Source organism: Cucurbita pepo, chromosome LG01 (assembly GCF_002806865.2).
Source record: "Cucurbita pepo subsp. pepo cultivar mu-cu-16 chromosome LG01, ASM280686v2, whole genome shotgun sequence".
Taxonomy (NCBI): domain Eukaryota; kingdom Viridiplantae; phylum Streptophyta; class Magnoliopsida; order Cucurbitales; family Cucurbitaceae; genus Cucurbita; species Cucurbita pepo.
Window position 1 is genome coordinate 6,200,808 of NC_036638.1, and position 19,819 is coordinate 6,220,626.

The 19,819-nt window shown below is 32.3% G+C and overlaps 5 protein-coding genes across 5 annotated transcripts in view; 4 read left to right on the top strand and 1 right to left on the bottom strand.

The window, feature by feature from the left end:
• Positions 1 to 445, bottom strand: part of LOC111806595 (probable aquaporin PIP1-2) — a 1,291-nt gene extending 846 nt beyond the window's left edge. The window contains exon 1 of the mRNA XM_023691974.1: positions 6 to 445. Coding sequence (XP_023547742.1) covers positions 6 to 407 — 402 coding nt within the window. The 5' untranslated portion in view covers positions 408 to 445. The remainder of the gene's footprint in view (positions 1 to 5) is intronic.
• Positions 446 to 1,724: 1,279 nt separating this feature from the next.
• LOC111776443 (probable aquaporin PIP1-4) lies at positions 1,725 to 3,010 on the top strand. Its single transcript, XM_023655880.1, has 3 exons — positions 1,725 to 2,447; positions 2,519 to 2,659; positions 2,735 to 3,010. The coding sequence occupies exons 1-3, from the start codon at positions 1,803 to 1,805 to the stop codon at positions 2,825 to 2,827; spliced, it is 879 nt and encodes a 292-aa protein (XP_023511648.1). The 5' UTR covers positions 1,725 to 1,802; the 3' UTR covers positions 2,828 to 3,010.
• Positions 3,011 to 4,368: 1,358 nt separating this feature from the next.
• On the top strand, positions 4,369 to 9,082 carry LOC111810791 (peroxisomal nicotinamide adenine dinucleotide carrier). Its single transcript, XM_023697586.1, has 11 exons — positions 4,369 to 4,644; positions 4,732 to 4,809; positions 4,956 to 5,030; positions 5,791 to 5,921; positions 6,368 to 6,422; positions 6,990 to 7,100; positions 7,824 to 7,892; positions 7,969 to 8,073; positions 8,203 to 8,271; positions 8,454 to 8,508; positions 8,591 to 9,082. The coding sequence occupies exons 1-11, from the start codon at positions 4,564 to 4,566 to the stop codon at positions 8,782 to 8,784; spliced, it is 1,023 nt and encodes a 340-aa protein (XP_023553354.1). The 5' UTR covers positions 4,369 to 4,563; the 3' UTR covers positions 8,785 to 9,082.
• A 575-nt stretch (positions 9,083 to 9,657) lies between these two features.
• Positions 9,658 to 11,084, top strand: LOC111804814 (probable signal peptidase complex subunit 2). The gene is made up of 5 exons (XM_023689614.1): positions 9,658 to 9,863; positions 9,956 to 10,107; positions 10,263 to 10,344; positions 10,444 to 10,586; positions 10,657 to 11,084. Exons 1-5 carry the CDS (start codon positions 9,783 to 9,785, stop codon positions 10,751 to 10,753), a joined length of 555 nt encoding a protein of 184 aa, XP_023545382.1. The 5' UTR covers positions 9,658 to 9,782; the 3' UTR covers positions 10,754 to 11,084.
• Positions 11,085 to 18,360: 7,276 nt separating this feature from the next.
• The window catches only part of LOC111798627 (coronatine-insensitive protein 1), a 3,987-nt gene continuing 2,528 nt past the window's right edge, over positions 18,361 to 19,819 (top strand). Inside the window, exon 1 of the mRNA XM_023681888.1 lies at positions 18,361 to 19,559. Within this exon, the coding sequence (XP_023537656.1) occupies positions 19,078 to 19,559 (482 nt within the window). The 5' untranslated portion in view covers positions 18,361 to 19,077. The remainder of the gene's footprint in view (positions 19,560 to 19,819) is intronic.

A 19,819-nucleotide genomic window follows, 5' to 3' on the forward strand; every position in this document is an offset into this window, starting at 1 on the left:
AAGGATAGCTTCCTCGCCAGAAACAGCCCGAAAGTCACCGCCGGGTTAATGTGGCCACCAGAGATTCCAGCGGTACAGTAAACCAGAGCAAAAATCATACCACCAAAAGCCCAAGCAATCCCCTGAATCCCGACAGTCTTACAGGTATTGCCGTTGATTTCGTTGGAGCGGACGACGCCCATGACGGTCAAAACAGTGATGTAGAGGAAGAGGAAAGTGGCTAAAAACTCGGCGATTCCGGCTCTGTAGAAGGACCATGAAGTGAGCTCGTCCGGCTCGAACAGAGGCGCCGGTGGAGGCTCTTGGTAGTCCTTGCCGTCGTCTTGGCTCTGTGCTGCTGTCCCAATCGGCTGCCTCTCAGTGAACCTGTTGGCTCCCAATCGGACATCTTCCTCCTTTCCCTCCATTATTATTGAGATTACTTCTTTAAACTCTCTGTTTCTAATGCAATTTGAAAACCGAAGATGGTAATTACAGAGAAGCGAGCGCGAAGTTATATACCCAAGGGGTTTAATTATTTACTATTTTGTTTTATAATTTGTCGCCGACTAAATGTTTTGGGGATTTTATAAAACGTGGAGGTTAAAATAATGGGTCCAGGTCGGTTTGGGCGGGGAAATAGGATTCTTCCACGTGGCAAAAAAAATTAATGACGTTAATTTTATACAACAGGACTGGGGTCTCTTTCTGTACGTGCATAGTCTATAGACAATAATGCGGCTTCCGGTGACCGACCGTTCATGGTGGGGACTTGGGCGGCACAAGAAATTGAAATACCTCGGGTGATTACGATGTCCATACAAAGGATATCATTTGAAAATAGTTAAAATCACTGATCTTTTGTATGAGGAATTGGGTTAAAACTCTTTTTGTATAGTAGGTTAAAAAAATTTGTATGAGTAAAAATGGTTCGCCATTCGGAGGAACATTCGGAGGAAAATTCTATATTAGAGTAATGTATCAAAATATTTTAAAAACAAGAAAAGAAAGCAAAAACACACCATGTCATTAAAAACTTAAATCGAAAATTCAAGGAGATAATAGAGACGAATTCAAACTTAATTAGTCATGAATGTGTAGGTAAATATTATTGAGCGTTTATTAAATGGACTTAGAGCCAATATTATCTTAGGCGATGTGTAGGTCACATTTATGTGATGTGCTTGAAACGATTTTTTCAAAATAAAGTCAAACTGACATGAAATTAAATAATGAAACTACCAATGGTTCTCTAGAATCATCTTGTTTTCCAATTTTCGTAGCCCTGAAAGTAAACATTAATGCATCAAAATTCCTTTAATTTCCAACCACGGGCTCGACATTATTTTGTCCACAATTAGCTTCAGCCAAACCTATCACGTAACCTCCACGTGGGTCTCCAACCCCTCAATTTCCACAATTGTCCCCATCAAGCATGCCAAATTACAATCATGACCTTATCATATCATTGCATCACATGTGGCCGCCTTATGCCTAATTCTCCACTCTACTGCTCCTTGTGGCTCATCTTTTGCCACGTGGACCAATCCTTATCTGCCAAACCGACCAACCACTCCTATCATTTTCCACCTATTTTACAGAAAATGGTCGGTTGTGAAAATAACAATTCTATTCATTTTTAATAATAATAAAAAAAAACTTTTATTTTTTTTAAAAAACTGGGTGGGTCCCATTAATTTCTCACTAAATTCACTTTCGTTGCTATATAAACTAGCTCCTCATTTATGTCTACTATCATTAACTTAAAAAGAGCCACTGTCCTCCGCTGTCCGCCGCCGTGAGAAACAGAGGAGTTTACTGAAATGGAAGGGAAGGAAGAAGATGTAAGACTTGGAGCCAACAAGTTCAACGAGAGACAGCCGATCGGAACCGCGGCACAGAGTCAAGACGACGCCAAGGACTACCAAGAGCCACCGCCGGCGCCGCTTTTCGAGCCGGACGAGCTCACTTCATGGTCCTTTTACAGAGCCGGAATCGCCGAGTTTTTCGCCACTTTCCTCTTCCTCTACATCACTGTTTTGACCGTCATGGGTGTCGTCCGGTCCAATGAAGCCAACGGCAACACTTGTAAGACCGTCGGGATCCAGGGGATCGCTTGGGCTTTCGGCGGTATGATTTTTGCTCTGGTTTACTGTACCGCTGGAATCTCCGGTGGGCACATTAACCCGGCGGTGACTTTCGGGCTGTTTCTGGCAAGGAAGCTGTCGTTGACAAGAGCGATTTTCTACATGGTGATGCAGTGTCTAGGCGCCATCTGCGGGGCCGGTGTGGTGAAGGGATTCCAACCCAATCCCTACAACAGGCTCGGCGGCGGAGCTAACATGGTGAGCAAGGGGTACACCAAAGGCGACGGCCTTGGCGCTGAGATTGTGGGCACATTTATCCTTGTTTACACCGTCTTCTCCGCCACTGACGCCAAACGTAGCGCCAGAGACTCTCATGTTCCAGTAAGTGAACAAAATTAAAACACTCTGTTCTTAACCATTTATATGAACTAAACCGAAATGTTTATGAACAGATTTTGGCACCCCTACCAATTGGGTTCGCAGTGTTCCTAGTCCACTTGGCCACCATTCCGATCACCGGCACCGGCATCAACCCAGCCCGGAGTTTGGGAGCCGCCATCATCTACAACAACGAGAAAGCCTGGGATGACCACGTGAGTTTGTTAATCTTAATTTCATAATCTTAGTCTTAATCTTAATCCTTAACCTGATTGTTTGGTTAATTGCAGTGGATTTTCTGGGTGGGACCATTCATCGGCGCTGCTCTAGCTGCTCTGTACCACCAAGTTGTGATCCGAGCCATCCCCTTCAAGTCCAAGTGAAATCTCATCAAATCATGATAAATCAATCACAGCCGTCCGATGCCCGAAACAAAATTCGCATCTTTATATATTTGGCTGTTTTCCCTTTTGGCTTTTGTATTGTAATTTTCGAATTTTGTATTTTGAAATCTTATTCTGTCGCTGTAATATGTAGAATCTTCTATTCGCGTTCCTTTTATCAAATATTTTTTCACGGATAAACTAAATGCTTTTAAAAAAAAAAATAAAAAAAACATTTTGTTTCTTACTTTTCATTAAAATAAAATTTCAATATTACCATTTAATCCTTCAACTTTAATATCTAAAATTTTATTTTTTATATTTTGAAATATAAAATAAGTATAGTTGATATTGAATTGTTATAAATTTAAAAGATATAAACTAAATTATTTAAAATTTTGGAAATTTTAAGGAGTAGAAAAAATTAATTATAATTTCTCCATCTAATGCATAAAATAAATATTAACTTCCCGACCTAATTATATTACAAAAATAGAATTGGAACTTGTTTTTTAAATCACAAAATAATTGGGTTTTAAATATCCATAATAAGAATATTGATTTAATTAGATAATTTTAAGCTAAGTTTTTAATAGTATTGGATTGAGCTTGGAATATAAATAAAATATCTCCTTATTTAACCAACAAATAAATCATACAATAACGATGAATATTCATTATGTGAAAAGACAATTCTAGAGCCTTTGTTGTCAACCCCACTTCCTTCCATCTCTATCGCTAGAGCGGTGGCAAAGAGGATATTGTTGTGCAATATTGTGATTAATTTTAAAATAAAAAAATAGAAAGGAATAATAATTTATCCTACATTTTTTTTTTTTATAATTTTGTTAGTAAATTAAATAAAAGATTTCATTTTGAAATTGCAACTTCATCCTTGTATTTTAGAAGATTTACAGATCAGTCTCTCCCACAATCACAAAACATGTTAATTTATTTATTGATTCTGGAGTCTTGCGATTATAGAAAATTATGGACCACATGGGCCAATGATTCATGGCCCGACGTTGTGATGGGCTGTCTTAGGTCCATGAGGCTGGCCCATTACTTGTGTTTTGTATATTTGAACTTATAATTTTGTTTTAATCTTTTATCTCCGGTTAGAAATTTAATTCATTTTATCTCGTATTTTATTTATGATCAAAACCAAACTTTAAAATATTATATTTCTCTTTTTCTTTGGCCTCCAGACTTAAACAACGATGTATTAAACATATAAAAAGAATTTTTTTTTGTTAATTTGTTATTTACTTATATACCCTCAAGTCTTCGTGTAAAATCCCCATTTTCTAAATACTATTTTAATATCTAAATTACATTTTACAATAACAAATTAAGAATTCTGTTATTAACAATCAAATGAATTTATCTTTTTATCTTTGATCTCAACACGTGCAAATGAGGCTCACAATATTATGTGTTAATAGGTTGAATTGATTTATTATTGAGATTAATTTTTTTTTTAATAAAAAAATTTCATAGGTGCTATTGTATAGAAATAAAAATAAAATTAGGAAAATAAAATTACATGAACTAAAATTTGTAGAAAATGTTGCGTAATTTCCCACTCTTCAAGTCGTCAGGGTTTTCCAGATAGCGAACGTCATCGAAATGTATCATTTGGGTTCGATGCTCCGGTGCAGTTTCCCGGCAAACTAACAGGGCTTTTGCTTCAATTTCTAACTTCAATTTCTCTTTTTGGGTTTTAGTGGGAAAGTATGTCGGACGCGTTGATCAATGGATTGGCTGGAGCTGGAGGAGGAATCATTGCTCAGCTCATCACATACCCTCTTCAGACTGTAAATTCTTCGACTGAATTTCCGGGTTTATTGTGCTGAAATTCGCTGAGTTTCTTCAATTCGAGAGGTGTTTGGTTTGTTCTGCAGGTGAATACTCGTCAGCAAACAGAGCGCGGCGTGAAGAAGGAAAATAGGAAACCTGGAACGTTTCAACAGATGTGTCAGGTGCTCTCAATTTTGTTCTTCAAAACCTAATTTCCTACAATTTTTGGGATTCTGTTCTTGTTGGAAAACTTTGCGCGGCTTATTTCCGAAATTAAATGTTTGCCTGATGGATAGGGAAATGACCTCTTTGGTTGATTCGTGAATAGGTTGTAAAACATGAAGGATGGGACCGGCTCTACGGTGGCTTGGGGCCGTCTCTGGTTGGTACGGCTGCATCTCAGGTGAGACCCCCATTTGAACTCGGTTTAGTTGATATTATTATATCACGCTTTCAAATTTCGATGTCAAATTTGTCTTAGCTTCGGTGTTACTGCGAGAGTGAGGCTGGTTAATATCTGATCTTTGTTAAAATTAGAAAATGCAATTCGCTTTCTTCCTTTCACTAGATATGTATATAGAAAGTATCTGAGCTCAAGGATAAAGAATTAGAGAAAGAGAACTTACAATCTGGTTTGTATATATATAGAAGGTAATAACGGAAGTAAACACATCCAATTGACAATGAGAGAAGTAACCCATGATCTTATAAAGATTATGAAATCTCTTCATCTTTCTGACCTGGGATCCTCAACATGTCCCCTCAAAATGGTGCCTCTTTGGGTCCACCATTCTTAGGTCAGATACCAATTTCTTGGACTGAATACTGGTTTCGGCTTTGTGGGTTTTGATCTATATTAGATAAACATGAGGTTCCATCTTAAAACCAATTAGCGACAAGAGGAGTATCCATGTATCTTGTAATGATTGTGAGGTCTCTTCATGGGACCTTCAATAGTCCATTGGTAGTTATGAGTTACATAGAAATGGCAGAACGTCAACTTTCGTGGCTTGTTACTGATTCTAGCAAGGTAAAACGAAAGTGATATATGTTTAGATTTTCTAATGTCTCCACTTTATTCTGCATAAGTTTGTATGTTTTTTTTTTTAATAATATAGATTCAAGGTATCTTACATTTGAACAAAATTTCGTTCTTGGTACAGGGTGTTTACTATTATTTCTACCAAATATTCAGGAGCAAGGCTGAAGCTGCTGCTCTTGAACAGATGAAGGCAGGGATTGGAGACGGATCTGTTGGGATGCTTTCCTCGCTTCTGGTGGCTGCTATATCTGGGTTTGTTTGCAGATTGTTTTTTTTATTTTAGTTTCTTATTATTTGTATTTTCATAAGAAATTCCTTCATTTCAAACAAATGAAAAGGGATAAGGGTTACAAGAAAGTGGAGGAAGGGCTTTAATTCTATCCTTTTTTCTCCAAATGGATTGGCATAGAGTGAACGTTTAGTTTTAAAAAATTCAAACAAAAATACGAAAGAGTTCTCATCATTTCGTTTCTTTTCTTGAGATTAAACATGGATATCTTGGGTTGCATCCTATGCATGCAGGTCTTGCGTCCAATGCATTATTTCCATTTTGTTTAAATATCTACTTCAGACAGTTTAATCTTTTTCATATGCAATTAAAATAGATCGCTTATCAGAGCTACTGCCAAACCATCTGCATTATTCAGTTCTTTATTATTTCCCCTCTAATTTATCTAAAAAATATTTTCATTCTTTAGGTGTGTCAATGTACTGTTGACAAATCCCATATGGGTGGTTGTTACTCGGATGCAGGTAATAATATATCACGGAACTTTTATTGTTTTATTTATGCTTCATTTAAAATAATTAAATTTAATTAAACCAGTGTACAAGGAGATTATTTTAGGATGTCACCCTTAAGGGTTGAGCATAATATCTAAGCATTTTTGGATTCAACTCAGTGACTTGATGATAGCCTTGCCTTTATTTTCTTTTTATTTCCAAAAATTGGTTTTTATTCCGCTTCTTTTTCTTCTTCTTTTAGTCCCTGCTTTTGCGTTCGCGTTTTTTGATGTCTTAGTCATTCAGGTTCTATGATTTATTTAATGAAATCTGGTTTAAAGAAAAAGATGGAAGAGAGAATTTTATCTCTCTCTTGGGGGTCTAAACATTTTTTCTCCTAACAATCTTAAAGCCTTTCCTTTTTATCTGTGTATATCCAGAATTCAGGAGCTATTTACTTTATTTAACACTTATTGATGTTGACTTTCCTTAAGAGCATTGTAAACTAAACTCCAGTAGGAAGCAGTTTCATGTTGTAAATGATTTCATGGAATTTGAAAATTTTTAAATGACAAGATTTGTGTTATCATTTTTCAGACACATAGAAAAGTCTCAAAGCCGTCTCTTCCCGGTGGAGCACCATTGACTCCACTAGATGAAACAATTCCCACAGCAGTCGGTCCTCCTTCATACGGAACCACTCATGCTGTAAGTAACAAACGTCCATGTACTAGTTCCCGTAGTAGCTATGAACTCTTTGTTGCATGAATGAAGGCAGACATGTTTTTTTCTGGACTGCTGCCACAATTTCTTAGTTTCAACGATTTCTTGGTAATTAGATTATCTTTTCTCGTGTTCAGTCTGCCAGAATTGGATTTGGATCTGGAGATCCATAGTCTGTCTCTATTATCCACCTTGGTTAATCAGTCTTCGTAGTTAGCTTATAAAAACTAATATTTAAAAGAACATACAACTCCCCCCTTTGCCGTACCGGGCAGTTATATAAAATCTATAGTTTACATTTCATTTGAGTTCTCTTTTCTACATTTAGCGAACAATTTTTTACTGACATCTTAATGGTTCGCTCAGAATGGCTGAAAAATAAGAACCTATAGCAGTTGTCCTTATGAAGTAAACCGATTGCTCAAGATTGAAGGGACTGACAGATAACAGCCCAAACCTAAAGCAGTACTCGTTTTATCTTTGTTTGGTCTGATTTGGGAAAGAATGTCACAAAAGAAGTATGGATATTAAGAAATTTAGTCAGCCAGTTATCCCATTTTTTACTTTTATATCTTTCAGCTCTATCGTATTAGTTTACATATGTTTTTTCTCCCATTGAAGCCCTCTTTTCCTTTCATCATGATTAACAGATCTCACTCTTGATATTTGACTAAGATTTTTGTTTGGAAAACGTGGTTCAATCTTCAGATTCAGGAACTTTATGAGGAAGCTGGAATCAGGGGTTTCTGGAAAGGGGTAATCCCAACGATGATCATGGTACGTGTGGGAAAGAAACTTTCGAGTTGATACATGATGAAACACTACTAGATAAGATATTCCTTTCTTATCACAGGTTAGCAACCCTTCTATACAGTACATGCTGTATGAAACAATGTTGAACAAATTGAAGAAACGACGTGCCTTACGGAAAAATGGCAATGGAGTTGCTGCACTAGAGGTAATCTTTACCCGGACCGTATAATTCTCAAAGTGACCACATTTTGACCATGTCCAGATTTATTTGTCCACTCATAATTTGTTTTTTTAGCGTTCCATGACAAGCTAACACATTTGGCTACTTGTGCAGATATTTTTTCTTGGTGCATTGGCAAAACTTGGAGCTACTGTAGTAACCTATCCCCTTCTAGTTGTGAAGGTAAAATTTATAACCTCGTAGAAACAAAAGCTTTATGAAGAAAATGGGATTTCTTTACTTTCCTCAAAAAAAAAAGTTTATATGCGTTTGCTCCATTCTTACAAATGTTGTTTCTGAGCTCTTGTTTATTTTTCTAGGATGCATTAGTGTAAACTATCTCATCCAAGTTATTTTCATTGCAGTCTAGGCTTCAAGCAAAACAAGTCGTAGCTGGGGACAAAAGACATCAGTATAAAGGTTCGGATTCTTAGGAAAAATCCAAGTTTTTATGATCATAGTATATTCCACCATCACCGATGTTCATTCATTTTTGATCCAGGCACATTTGACGCCATCATCAAAATGATCCGATACGAAGGAGTATACGGGTTTTACAAAGGAATGGGCACGAAGATCGTGCAGAGTGTTCTGGCTGCTGCTGTGTTGTTCATGGTTAAGGAAGAACTTGTCCGGAGTGCTCGATTCCTTCTCACCAAGAGTGCCGTTGGCAGAGTAAAACCAAAGCCTCAGTGACTCACTCCATTACAGGTTAATAAGAAGTTATCCAAGCCTCAATTTATGTCTATAATTTTAATTATTATTCATCATCATCCTAGTGTAGTATTCTTATTTGAAGAAATTAATAGGAAATTTGTGTCCTAGAAAAATAGGCATAAGATTTGTGCTGGAAATTGTTGTTTAAAATATAACAGCAGGAACACTCAATTCATAGTCATAAACTGGAACGGCACATGTAAGATTTTATTGTCTTTACATATTATTATACAGTTACTCTCATATTAATATATGTATGATTCCAATGCTTTAATCATTCGAGTATAACTCAATTGATGGATAATAACCCTTTCATTATATACCCCAAATTCGAACTTTTTTTTTTAGGAATAAATACAAATATAATTACAGTTTTGTTTCTAATTTGATCTTACTCATATAATCTATTTGAACACTACTTTTTTTCCCTCGAGTTGAACTTCACTGTTGAAACAGTCTCGTCCCTTGAGTCAAGCTAGAGCTGAAACAAAAGTTAGACATATGTGAAATATAGGTTTTGATACGAAACTCCGACATTATTTTAATATGTGACTCGAGTTGAACTTCACTGTTGAAACAGTCTCGTCCCTTGAGTCAAGCTAGAGATGAAACAAAAGTTAGACATATGTGAAATATAGGTTTTGATACGAAACTCCGACATTATTTTTAATATGTGACAATTTAGTCGCATAATTTAAAATTCTTTACTGATTATCACTAATCAATTTATCTTCCAATTAAAGGGATACTTTTTAAAATTAATGGGACTAAATTGTAATAATTTTGAAAATATAAAACCTTTTTGTTTTTGAATGCTTTTAAAACTGAAAAAAAAAAAAAGAAAAAAAAAATCCTTCTCGAAAAAGAAAGATTGAAGAAGAAAGATCGAAGAGTCGGTGTCCTCTCTCTTTCAGACGAACCCAATTTCCAGTTGAGGGACGGCGGAGGGAAGTGAAACCAAAAGATATAAAAAAAAAATGGCGACAGAAAATGGCAAAAAGGCGAATCTGTTGAATCATGTCTCCGTCGGACACCTTATCGATGAATCTGTTTTTGAGGTTATTGAATCTATGTTTCTTTCTTCAATTTATGAGTCTAGGTTTGTTTGTTTCTCTCTAAAATCTTCCGTTGTTTGTGCGTTTGGTTGCAGGTTGTGATGAGTCGCGGGTATATCCCAGACGTGAGTTTGAATACTTTTAAATTGGTTATGGGGTATATCATCATATTCATAGCTTTGGTGGCTCAGTTTTACAAAAATAAGTTCCCTGAGAATCGCGATTTCTTGGCCGCCTGCGTTATTTTATATCCTTTTTCTTTCATTTGCGTTCTTTCTTTTAGATCTTTAGTCGAGAGATTGGATACTCCGAATGTTCCGCCATTTTCTTCGTTCACCAGACCCCCTGGTTTCTTTAATGAAATTAATGCAAATCATTTGCTGTTTTCTTTGACTCTGGCAAGTATATAGTCTTTATTGGGATCTTGCTGCTTATTGTTTACACCAAGGAGAAGAACACAATTTTTTGCACCCATCCTCCTGCAGTAAGATTGTTACAGTCATATATGTTGGTTATGATGATTAAAGAAAGCATTATCATCATGATTATATATATGATTGTAATTGAATTGTTGTATGTACAGGGCTCCTTGAGCAGCACTGGATTGGTAGTGTGTTCAAGATTTCCCAGATTCTCTCATCTCTATACTCTAACCATATCTAGTTCAGAACCCAAATCAATCTGCGCTAATGAATCAGTTCAACATACCAAGAGTGTCACTCGCTGGTCTCTTTCTTTATCTCCACTGCATTCTGAAATCCAATTACTCTTTTCTGAAAATTATACCCTCTTCCAGGTTTACTAAGGATGGAGTTTTGGTTGAGGGGTTCTTCTGGAAAGATGTCGAAGCATTGATCGATGATTATTCAAGAGGACCGAAGAAGAGCAGCTGATTTCTTCTGGGGATCTTTCAATTTTCATTTCTAGCACACTCAATTATATTTTCCTTCATTAGTAGTATAGCCTTTCCAAAGTTTGAACACTGTCTCTGAACATCTCTTTTTGTATAGTTTTAGAACAGAATCAATTGACACATACTGTGTTGTTTTCGTCCGGGATTAGAGGTTCAAATCTTCGTACTGTTTGAACCATATAGTATGTTATCATATCATAGGGTTCGATATTGATGAACCTTTTAGAACATTGTTGTATTTCAACCACCAGAGGCATGTGAAAGTGTGTTCTGTTCATCCACAGAATCACTTCACATGAACACTATTCTATGGTCACTAAATGATGTAAATGATGCTGATAGCGATGCGTCGTCTCTTTCCTGCTTCATTTTCTTCCAAAGTTTCAATTATTTTAGAAATAAAAAACAAGAATTATCACGCAAATATGTTATAAAATGAGAAATTGGAACAGAAAATGGGATTTTTGAAATATGGTCAAACAATATTTGTTTTGTCATATTTTTTCAAATATGCTTATGCTTATGTCGAGAATCTCATTTCTATTTTTAAATCTAAATACGGTGGGCGTTGCAACACGAGTGTCTTAGTCTTTCTTTAAAAATCAATTTTTGAGTACAGAAGAAAAGAAAAGAACCCCACCAATACCAAACAAACTTATATTTTGGATGCAAAAGTATTACCATCTGAAGACTTTGGCGAAACAAACAAGAAGTTTCAGACAAAATGGTTCAAATCATATGAACTTTTGAAAAATGATATGAACAATTAATTTGTATTTATAGAAACTAATAATTAGCATAACTATCAGATGAAAACGATGTGGGCATTACCCACACAGATTTCCAATAATTTTTTGAGTAATCATAAATATGGTTTTCCACACAAAAGAACATCGTTTTGTTGGGCCCCTTGTTCTTAGCGGTATATACTTTGAGGAATATTCTTTACCTATATCAACAATATGCTTATTTCTTTTCCGTGTCTCAATTGCAGAAATTTTAAAATTTTTGTAATAAGCATGTGCATAAAGACAAAACATGTCGAAATAACCGGTGTTGCTTTGTAAGAATAATTTTTGCTCTTAAAATTAATACATAACAAATAGGTAATGTAGTAATGACTAATAATGCATGTTAGCACTCTTATAAGAAAATGGTCTCACCCTCCACTAGAAATCCAAAAGAGAACATTACTCTTGGAGTGCGTATAAATTAATCATCGGGCACTTTCGGCAGGTTGGCAATATGCAATTTATCTCCACTTCATTTCAAATCAATTCTTTCCTACAATTACTTCATTCCAGACTCTTAATAACATGATGAATCTAATTTGTTCGAACAACGTTCGATTTTGATAAGTCAGATTAAACGAGTTTAAAATATATATGTTTTTATCTATAAAACACTATATATTATCCCAATTTTTAAAACAAAAAAAAAATGCAATAACATTAAATCAAAATTGTAAAATAAAAGCAGAAAATTTATTGTAGCGTTTTAATTTTTTTTTTCAATTCCATGTTTATTTAATTGATAAATATGAGAAAAATGGTAAATTAGATAAAAGAGAATGAAAAGGAAGGGAGAGAGAGAGAGATTTTATATTTTTATTATCTATTTATTATAATTCTTTTTAGAAATATGTTGAGATAATAAAATTTAGTTATCGATGAAAAATATATTCTATATACATGATTGAATTTCTAAAAATGTAGATAAAAAAAATGAAATTAAAATAACACAGTACTTTAAATAATTAATCTTTCTTAAAATATTAATTAATTAATATTTCTGGTGTGCTAAAAAAATAAAATAAAAATAGTTAATTTATATTCCTGGTGCCTTTATTAAATTATACTTTACTGGATCCCAAGAGACACGATTAAAGGCGAGAAAGAATTGATTCTTTGAGAATCTCAATTTCATTTTCTGCCTCTCAATTCATTTTTTAAAACATATTTAACTAAAACTATTTAATTTTGTGTTTATTTCATCTTTACAATTTTTAAATTTACAATTTTATATAACCTGTCACAATTCGATTTTTGATACTTTAAATATGGGATCGTAACTAAAGAGATGAAGACAAAATTAAATATAAAATAGAATCTAAATATAAATATAAGAGGAGGTTGTTTGAATTTATTACCAAACGAAAAAATTAGATTTGAGATATAATTGCAAAATGAAATGCAAAAGACTCAAACACAAAGATAAAGTTCGACTTTTTCTGTGACCACAGAACTGTCGAACTCTCTTCCACTTCAACCAACAGATTACGGACACCTGAAAATAAAGAGGAAAAGTTCTATAACCTTTAATTCTGTGTGTAATAAATAAGTTTATGACGTATATATTTATTTTAGAAAATTACAACATATTAAGAAGATGAATATTTATGATTTTCTTACGACCTACCTAGTAATTTTAATTAAGGGTACGTGGTTTATATATTTTCTTGGTAAGAAATTCTCATATCAAAATTGTCCCATTTATCAAAGTCGCATCAACTTTTCTTTATATTTAGAAAAATTAAAAACTTTAAATAAAGTATGTAAAAGTAGATAGATAAAATAATAACTTTTTAAGCACGTATAATCTATTTTTCTTACCGGGAATAAAACTTTTTGCATGTAAATGCCATTTCGATTAAGGTTTTGTTTATAATATTTGATAAAAAAAAAAATGTCTGAAAATCCATACACTTTATAAAATTTATTATGTTATTTAATTTTAGATAATTAACGGTGAGTTAACTCTTTTATTTTTATTAAGTAAAATTATTAAAATAATGTTAATTAATTAAATTTTAAGTTTTTTAATCTATTGAGTACCAAATCTATTGAATATATAGATTAAAAAAAAGAAAAAAAAAAAGAGAGAACCTTGGTTTATTTTGTGTGTATATATATAGAAAGAAATAATAATAATTAAAATTTTAAAGAACACCATTGTGAGTGAATTAATTTCAACAATGGTATGTGAGGGTTATTGGTTTATTTGTAGTCATATGCTACACTCCAAATTATAATGACAAAAATTTATAAGGATTTGTCATATTCCTAAGTGGTACAATTTGTAATTGCTTTGGGGGACCCCTTTGCAACCTAATATAAGGTACACTTTGTAATTGCTCTCGGGACCATTTTGCAAACTTTGCAAATTTATTTGGGGACCATTTTGCAAACTACTTCAATACTTGAATCTATGTTCTTACAATTTTTTTTTTTTTAATTTTANGTAAAATAAAAGCAGAAAATTTATTGTAGCGTTTTAATTTTTTTTTTCAATTCCATGTTTATTTAATTGATAAATATGAGAAAAATGGTAAATTAGATAAAAGAGAATGAAAAGGAAGGGAGAGAGAGAGAGATTTTATATTTTTATTATCTATTTATTATAATTCTTTTTAGAAATATGTTGAGATAATAAAATTTAGTTATCGATGAAAAATATATTCTATATACATGATTGAATTTCTAAAAATGTAGATAAAAAAAATGAAATTAAAATAACACAGTACTTTAAATAATTAATCTTTCTTAAAATATTAATTAATTAATATTTCTGGTGTGCTAAAAAAATAAAATAAAAATAGTTAATTTATATTCCTGGTGCCTTTATTAAATTATACTTTACTGGATCCCAAGAGACACGATTAAAGGCGAGAAAGAATTGATTCTTTGAGAATCTCAATTTCATTTTCTGCCTCTCAATTCATTTTTTAAAACATATTTAACTAAAACTATTTAATTTTGTGTTTATTTCATCTTTACAATTTTTAAATTTACAATTTTATATAACCTGTCACAATTCGATTTTTGATACTTTAAATATGGGATCGTAACTAAAGAGATGAAGACAAAATTAAATATAAAATAGAATCTAAATATAAATATAAGAGGAGGTTGTTTGAATTTATTACCAAACGAAAAAATTAGATTTGAGATATAATTGCAAAATGAAATGCAAAAGACTCAAACACAAAGATAAAGTTCGACTTTTTCTGTGACCACAGAACTGTCGAACTCTCTTCCACTTCAACCAACAGATTACGGACACCTGAAAATAAAGAGGAAAAGTTCTATAACCTTTAATTCTGTGTGTAATAAATAAGTTTATGACGTATATATTTATTTTAGAAAATTACAACATATTAAGAAGATGAATATTTATGATTTTCTTACGACCTACCTAGTAATTTTAATTAAGGGTACGTGGTTTATATATTTTCTTGGTAAGAAATTCTCATATCAAAATTGTCCCATTTATCAAAGTCGCATCAACTTTTCTTTATATTTAGAAAAATTAAAAACTTTAAATAAAGTATGTAAAAGTAGATAGATAAAATAATAACTTTTTAAGCACGTATAATCTATTTTTCTTACCGGGAATAAAACTTTTTGCATGTAAATGCCATTTCGATTAAGGTTTTGTTTATAATATTTGATAAAAAAAAAAATGTCTGAAAATCCATACACTTTATAAAATTTATTATGTTATTTAATTTTAGATAATTAACGGTGAGTTAACTCTTTTATTTTTATTAAGTAAAATTATTAAAATAATGTTAATTAATTAAATTTTAAGTTTTTTAATCTATTGAGTACCAAATCTATTGAATATATAGATTAAAAAAAAGAAAAAAAAAAAGAGAGAACCTTGGTTTATTTTGTGTGTATATATATAGAAAGAAATAATAATAATTAAAATTTTAAAGAACACCATTGTGAGTGAATTAATTTCAACAATGGTATGTGAGGGTTATTGGTTTATTTGTAGTCATATGCTACACTCCAAATTATAATGACAAAAATTTATAAGGATTTGTCATATTCCTAAGTGGTACAATTTGTAATTGCTTTGGGGGACCCCTTTGCAACCTAATATAAGGTACACTTTGTAATTGCTCTCGGGACCATTTTGCAAACTTTGCAAATTTATTTGGGGACCATTTTGCAAACTACTTCAATACTTGAATCTATGTTCTTACAATTTTTTTTTTTTTAATTTTAAAATGGTATTTCTTTTTTTAATAAATTCTTTACCGTGATTTTTCTCTTTTATTATACATTTATGTTTTAACTTTAATGACTTAAAATTTTAAAGGTTTGTAAACACGTCAATCTTTTGATATATCTATAAATTTGGCGTGAATATAAAAAATGTTTTATTATACTATAAAATAAATCGAAGAAATATACAAAAGTAATCATTAATCTAATATACATTCTTAAAAATTTGAACTTATTTGGAAAAGGTGAAATGTTTTTTTATTTAAATATATTTTTGTTTTTTTTTTTTTACAAATTTTTATTGTCATCCATATTGAACTAAAAAGATCTTTTAACTCCAAAATATTCAAACGAAAAAAAAAAATATTAAAGGAAGATCGTGTGGTACCATGCGTTTCGTTGGTTTGTACATATGTTTCAAATATATGTACATTACGTGGCTTAACTACAATCACAGATCTCTAATCCATGTGGATCTATTTCCAAAATTCATATGTTGTCACCATCCCAATCAAATATTTATCCAAATTTAATTGTTTTTATAAATTCATTATATAAGGAAATAATCTATCTCTATAAATTATAAATTATAAATTTATAAATTTACTGATAAATCTCCATTTTTTTTATAACTTTTCTCCAATTTTTTCGATTTTTTTAATTTTTTAAAAATTAACTTTAAAATTACATATTATGCTATCGAAAAATTAACATTTTAATTTTGTGTTTAAAATATTTATAAATTTTAAAATACGTTTAATAATTCAGTGACCTATTAAATACATTAAAAATGAAATAATACGTGATGAATTTTAAAATTCATGGCATAAATAAATAGAAACTCGAGACTTTATCAACTAAACTTATTATATATATATATATATATATATATATATATATATATATATATATATATATATATATATTTGTCAAATATGTTCACATGTATAGAAGTTCTACCTCGACATAAGAGATGAAGTTTCAGTATATTGTAAGAAAAAAATCCAGACATTTTCATTAATAACAAATTTGCATATTTTTTATGGTTTAGTTATATTCATTTAAAGAAACTTAGGGAAACAAACAAAATATTTAAATTACAGACGTCACAAAAGTAAATGGATAGATGGAGATGGAAAAATATTTCAATTCTTATCCACAAAAATTATCATTTGTTTTTCCTATGTTTATATATATATATATATATATATAGGAATTAATGGATAATATTTATTTTTAATGTAATTTAAATTAGAAGGAATATAAAATATTTTAATAAATCTAATAACATCTCACAAATAAAAATATAATAAATGTAATACATAAAATTTAAAAACTCACTTTTAAAGTTAGAACGTATGGTTCACACTTGAAATATATATAATATTATATAATAATAAGAAGAATGTAGTAAGGTTTGAAGTCACTTTATTGGAGTTATTAGAGCTTGACCCAATTTCTTTTGGTTTTTCCTTTTGATTTGAACCGAACCGGTTGAGCTGTTTTGTAATTGAAAACAAATACAAATATTAACTTTGAATGAAATAATGAAATTGAACCGAACCGGTTGAGCTGTTTTGTAATTGAAAACAAATACAAATATTAACTTTGAATGAAATAATGAAATAGAAACAAAAGATTTAAAATTTCGTATCATTATTTATTTCGAAAGATTAAGATATTGGTTTGGTTGGTGGGACTATCAGTTTGATTCTATTTTAATTTTCATACATAGTTGTTTAAGTTTAGTGGTAAAAGGTTCTATATGTTCAACTAATCCTTAATAACTAAGGGATTCTTCGGGATTATTAATATTCCGATAAAAAACTTTTTTCTTAAAAGGATTTAATTCTTTCTTCTTGATGAAAAATTAGAGAAAAAAATATAAATTCTCTTTATCTGTATAAAAAAAAAAAAAGTTTGAAATTGAAAAAATTGGATTATGAAATTACTAAACATAATTCTAGGAAAATCCTTTTTAATAGTAACTAAATCTTCAATTTTTTAAAATTTTAAATAAATGGTATATTTCAATGTTTTCAATTATATGTATTTTTTTTAAATGTTTAAACGGCTAACGTTTACTAAAGTACTCAAAATTTAGATGAAAGATTAGACAATTAAAATAGGACAATAAATGTTATGTTTTTTTAAAAAAATAATAGAAATATTTTCTTTTCTTAAATTCTCAAATTTCACCTAACATGTGTAATAAATTTATCATCAACTAATTTCGATTAACTCACTAACATATATTTTAAAAAGTAAAAAAATAAGAAATAAATAAATTAAAATTTTACTAACATAATAAATTATATTATATAAATAAATAAATGTAGCATGATATCATAATTAAAAAAAAAAAGGAGAGGAGAGAGAGAGAAAAAGAATAATAAATTCTTGTTTTTAACAAAACAGGCAGCAGAAGAAGTAGTAGTAAGGGCAATAATTAGGTGCAGAGAGGGGTACAGTAAGCAAACAATGGGAATCTGCCACGTCATAAGGAAAGAGCCAGTGATCGGCATCTAACCCATCCTCTGTTGTCGTGACCATTCTCCTTCTTTTTTTTCTTTTTCTTTCTTCTTCTTCTTTCCTACATTTTTTTTTTTCTTTTTAATTTCTGAGGCGCATATTAGTTAAGTCTACGAGTTTTAGCTTCTAGGTTTGATCCAATCCCCCACTCCACAAAATTCTCCATTTCTCTCCGTACTCGATGCTCCCCACTGTCCTTAGCCGCCGTCCCTTTCACCTTCCGCAACTCTTTCCGTCTTCTTCGCCGCCCTCTCTCTCAGTTTAGCCCCTACGCCGCCCCCGCCGCCTCCATGATCCGTCGCTTCCCGATTCCTTGGTTCGCTGATTCTTCCTCGATCCGATGACCCCCTCCTTCTTCCTGGACTTCTCTGATTCCTTGAATTATCGGTCGCGGATCGTGTTCGTTGCAGTTATTTGCATCTCGGGCTCGATTGACCTGGGAGTTTTCTAGATTGATTTAGTTCCTAACGAATTTCAACTGTCTTGTGTTCGTAACTGTCGATTTAGGGAGTTCTGTTTTACACGTAGCTTGTTTTTTTTTTTTTTTTTTTTTTTTTTTTTTTTTTTTGGGAGGGGCATTTTATTGTGTGTTGAAGAGCTATTTATCCGACCGACTTTTGTGAGAATTTAAGTTTGAGATGGATGTTTAATTGAGTAAGAGCTTGGCGGTTTTGGATTTGTGATTCGACTTGGAGTTGGAGTTCGGAAAGTGAAGATTGGGACTGGAAGATTGTGTTGTTCGAGTTTAATCCGAGTTATGGAAGAACGGGACGCTAGTAGAATTAATATGGGGATGTCAGATGAGGTTCTTGGCTGTGTAATGCCCTATATTCATGACCCGAAAGATCGCGACGCTGTCTCTCAGGTTTGCAGGAGATGGTACGAGCTGGATGCGCTCACTCGCAAGCACATTACCATCGCTCTTTGCTACACCACCACGCCGGAACGGCTACGGCGGCGCTTTATTCATCTCGAATCCCTGAAATTGAAGGGCAAACCCAGAGCCGCGATGTTTAATTTGATACCCGAGGATTGGGGAGGGTACGTAACCCCCTGGGTAAGGGAGATTGCTGATTCTTTCAATTGCTTGAGGTCTCTCCACTTCCGGCGTATGATTGTCGTGGATTCGGATCTGGAGCTTCTCGCACGTGCACGGGGCCGTGTTCTTCAGTCGCTCAAACTCGATAAATGTTCTGGATTCTCCACCGATGGGCTATTCCATATCGGACGCTCTTGCCGGTATCTGATTTCAAAACTATATTGAAGGTTTTTTTTAAAAAAAAAAAAAAAAAAAAAAATCGAGATTTCACTGTGCTAAGGAGATTTTCTTTCATATTTTTCTACCTACTTGGATTGGTCTTTTGAGGTTTTGTCGTTGTTTTGCTTTAAAAGCTGAAATTTCTGGCCATCGGAAACTTGTGAGATTCAGAGGATCCTTTCTATAAATTGTTTGTTCCCGATGAGCGATGACGAATGAAAGCTGAAACCCCCCCCCCCCC

Excerpts from the sequence above, each read along its gene's own strand:
- LOC111804814 (XM_023689614.1), top strand. The coding sequence starts at position 9,783 with ATGGCGACAGAAAATGGCAAAAAGGCGAATCTGTTGAATCATGTCTCC. Across the intron at positions 9,864-9,955 it reads TCGATGAATCTGTTTTTGAG|GTTGTGATGAGTCGCGGGTA; the intron begins GTTATTGAATCT and ends GTTTGGTTGCAG. Across the intron at positions 10,587-10,656 it reads ACCAAGAGTGTCACTCGCTG|GTTTACTAAGGATGGAGTTT; the intron begins GTCTCTTTCTTT and ends ACCCTCTTCCAG.
- LOC111810791 (XM_023697586.1), top strand. The coding sequence starts at position 4,564 with ATGTCGGACGCGTTGATCAATGGATTGGCTGGAGCTGGAGGAGGAATC. Across the intron at positions 8,074-8,202 it reads ATGGAGTTGCTGCACTAGAG|ATATTTTTTCTTGGTGCATT; the intron begins GTAATCTTTACC and ends CTACTTGTGCAG. Across the intron at positions 8,272-8,453 it reads ATCCCCTTCTAGTTGTGAAG|TCTAGGCTTCAAGCAAAACA; the intron begins GTAAAATTTATA and ends TTTTCATTGCAG.
- LOC111776443 (XM_023655880.1), top strand. The coding sequence starts at position 1,803 with ATGGAAGGGAAGGAAGAAGATGTAAGACTTGGAGCCAACAAGTTCAAC. Across the intron at positions 2,448-2,518 it reads CCAGAGACTCTCATGTTCCA|ATTTTGGCACCCCTACCAAT; the intron begins GTAAGTGAACAA and ends GTTTATGAACAG. Across the intron at positions 2,660-2,734 it reads AGAAAGCCTGGGATGACCAC|TGGATTTTCTGGGTGGGACC; the intron begins GTGAGTTTGTTA and ends GGTTAATTGCAG.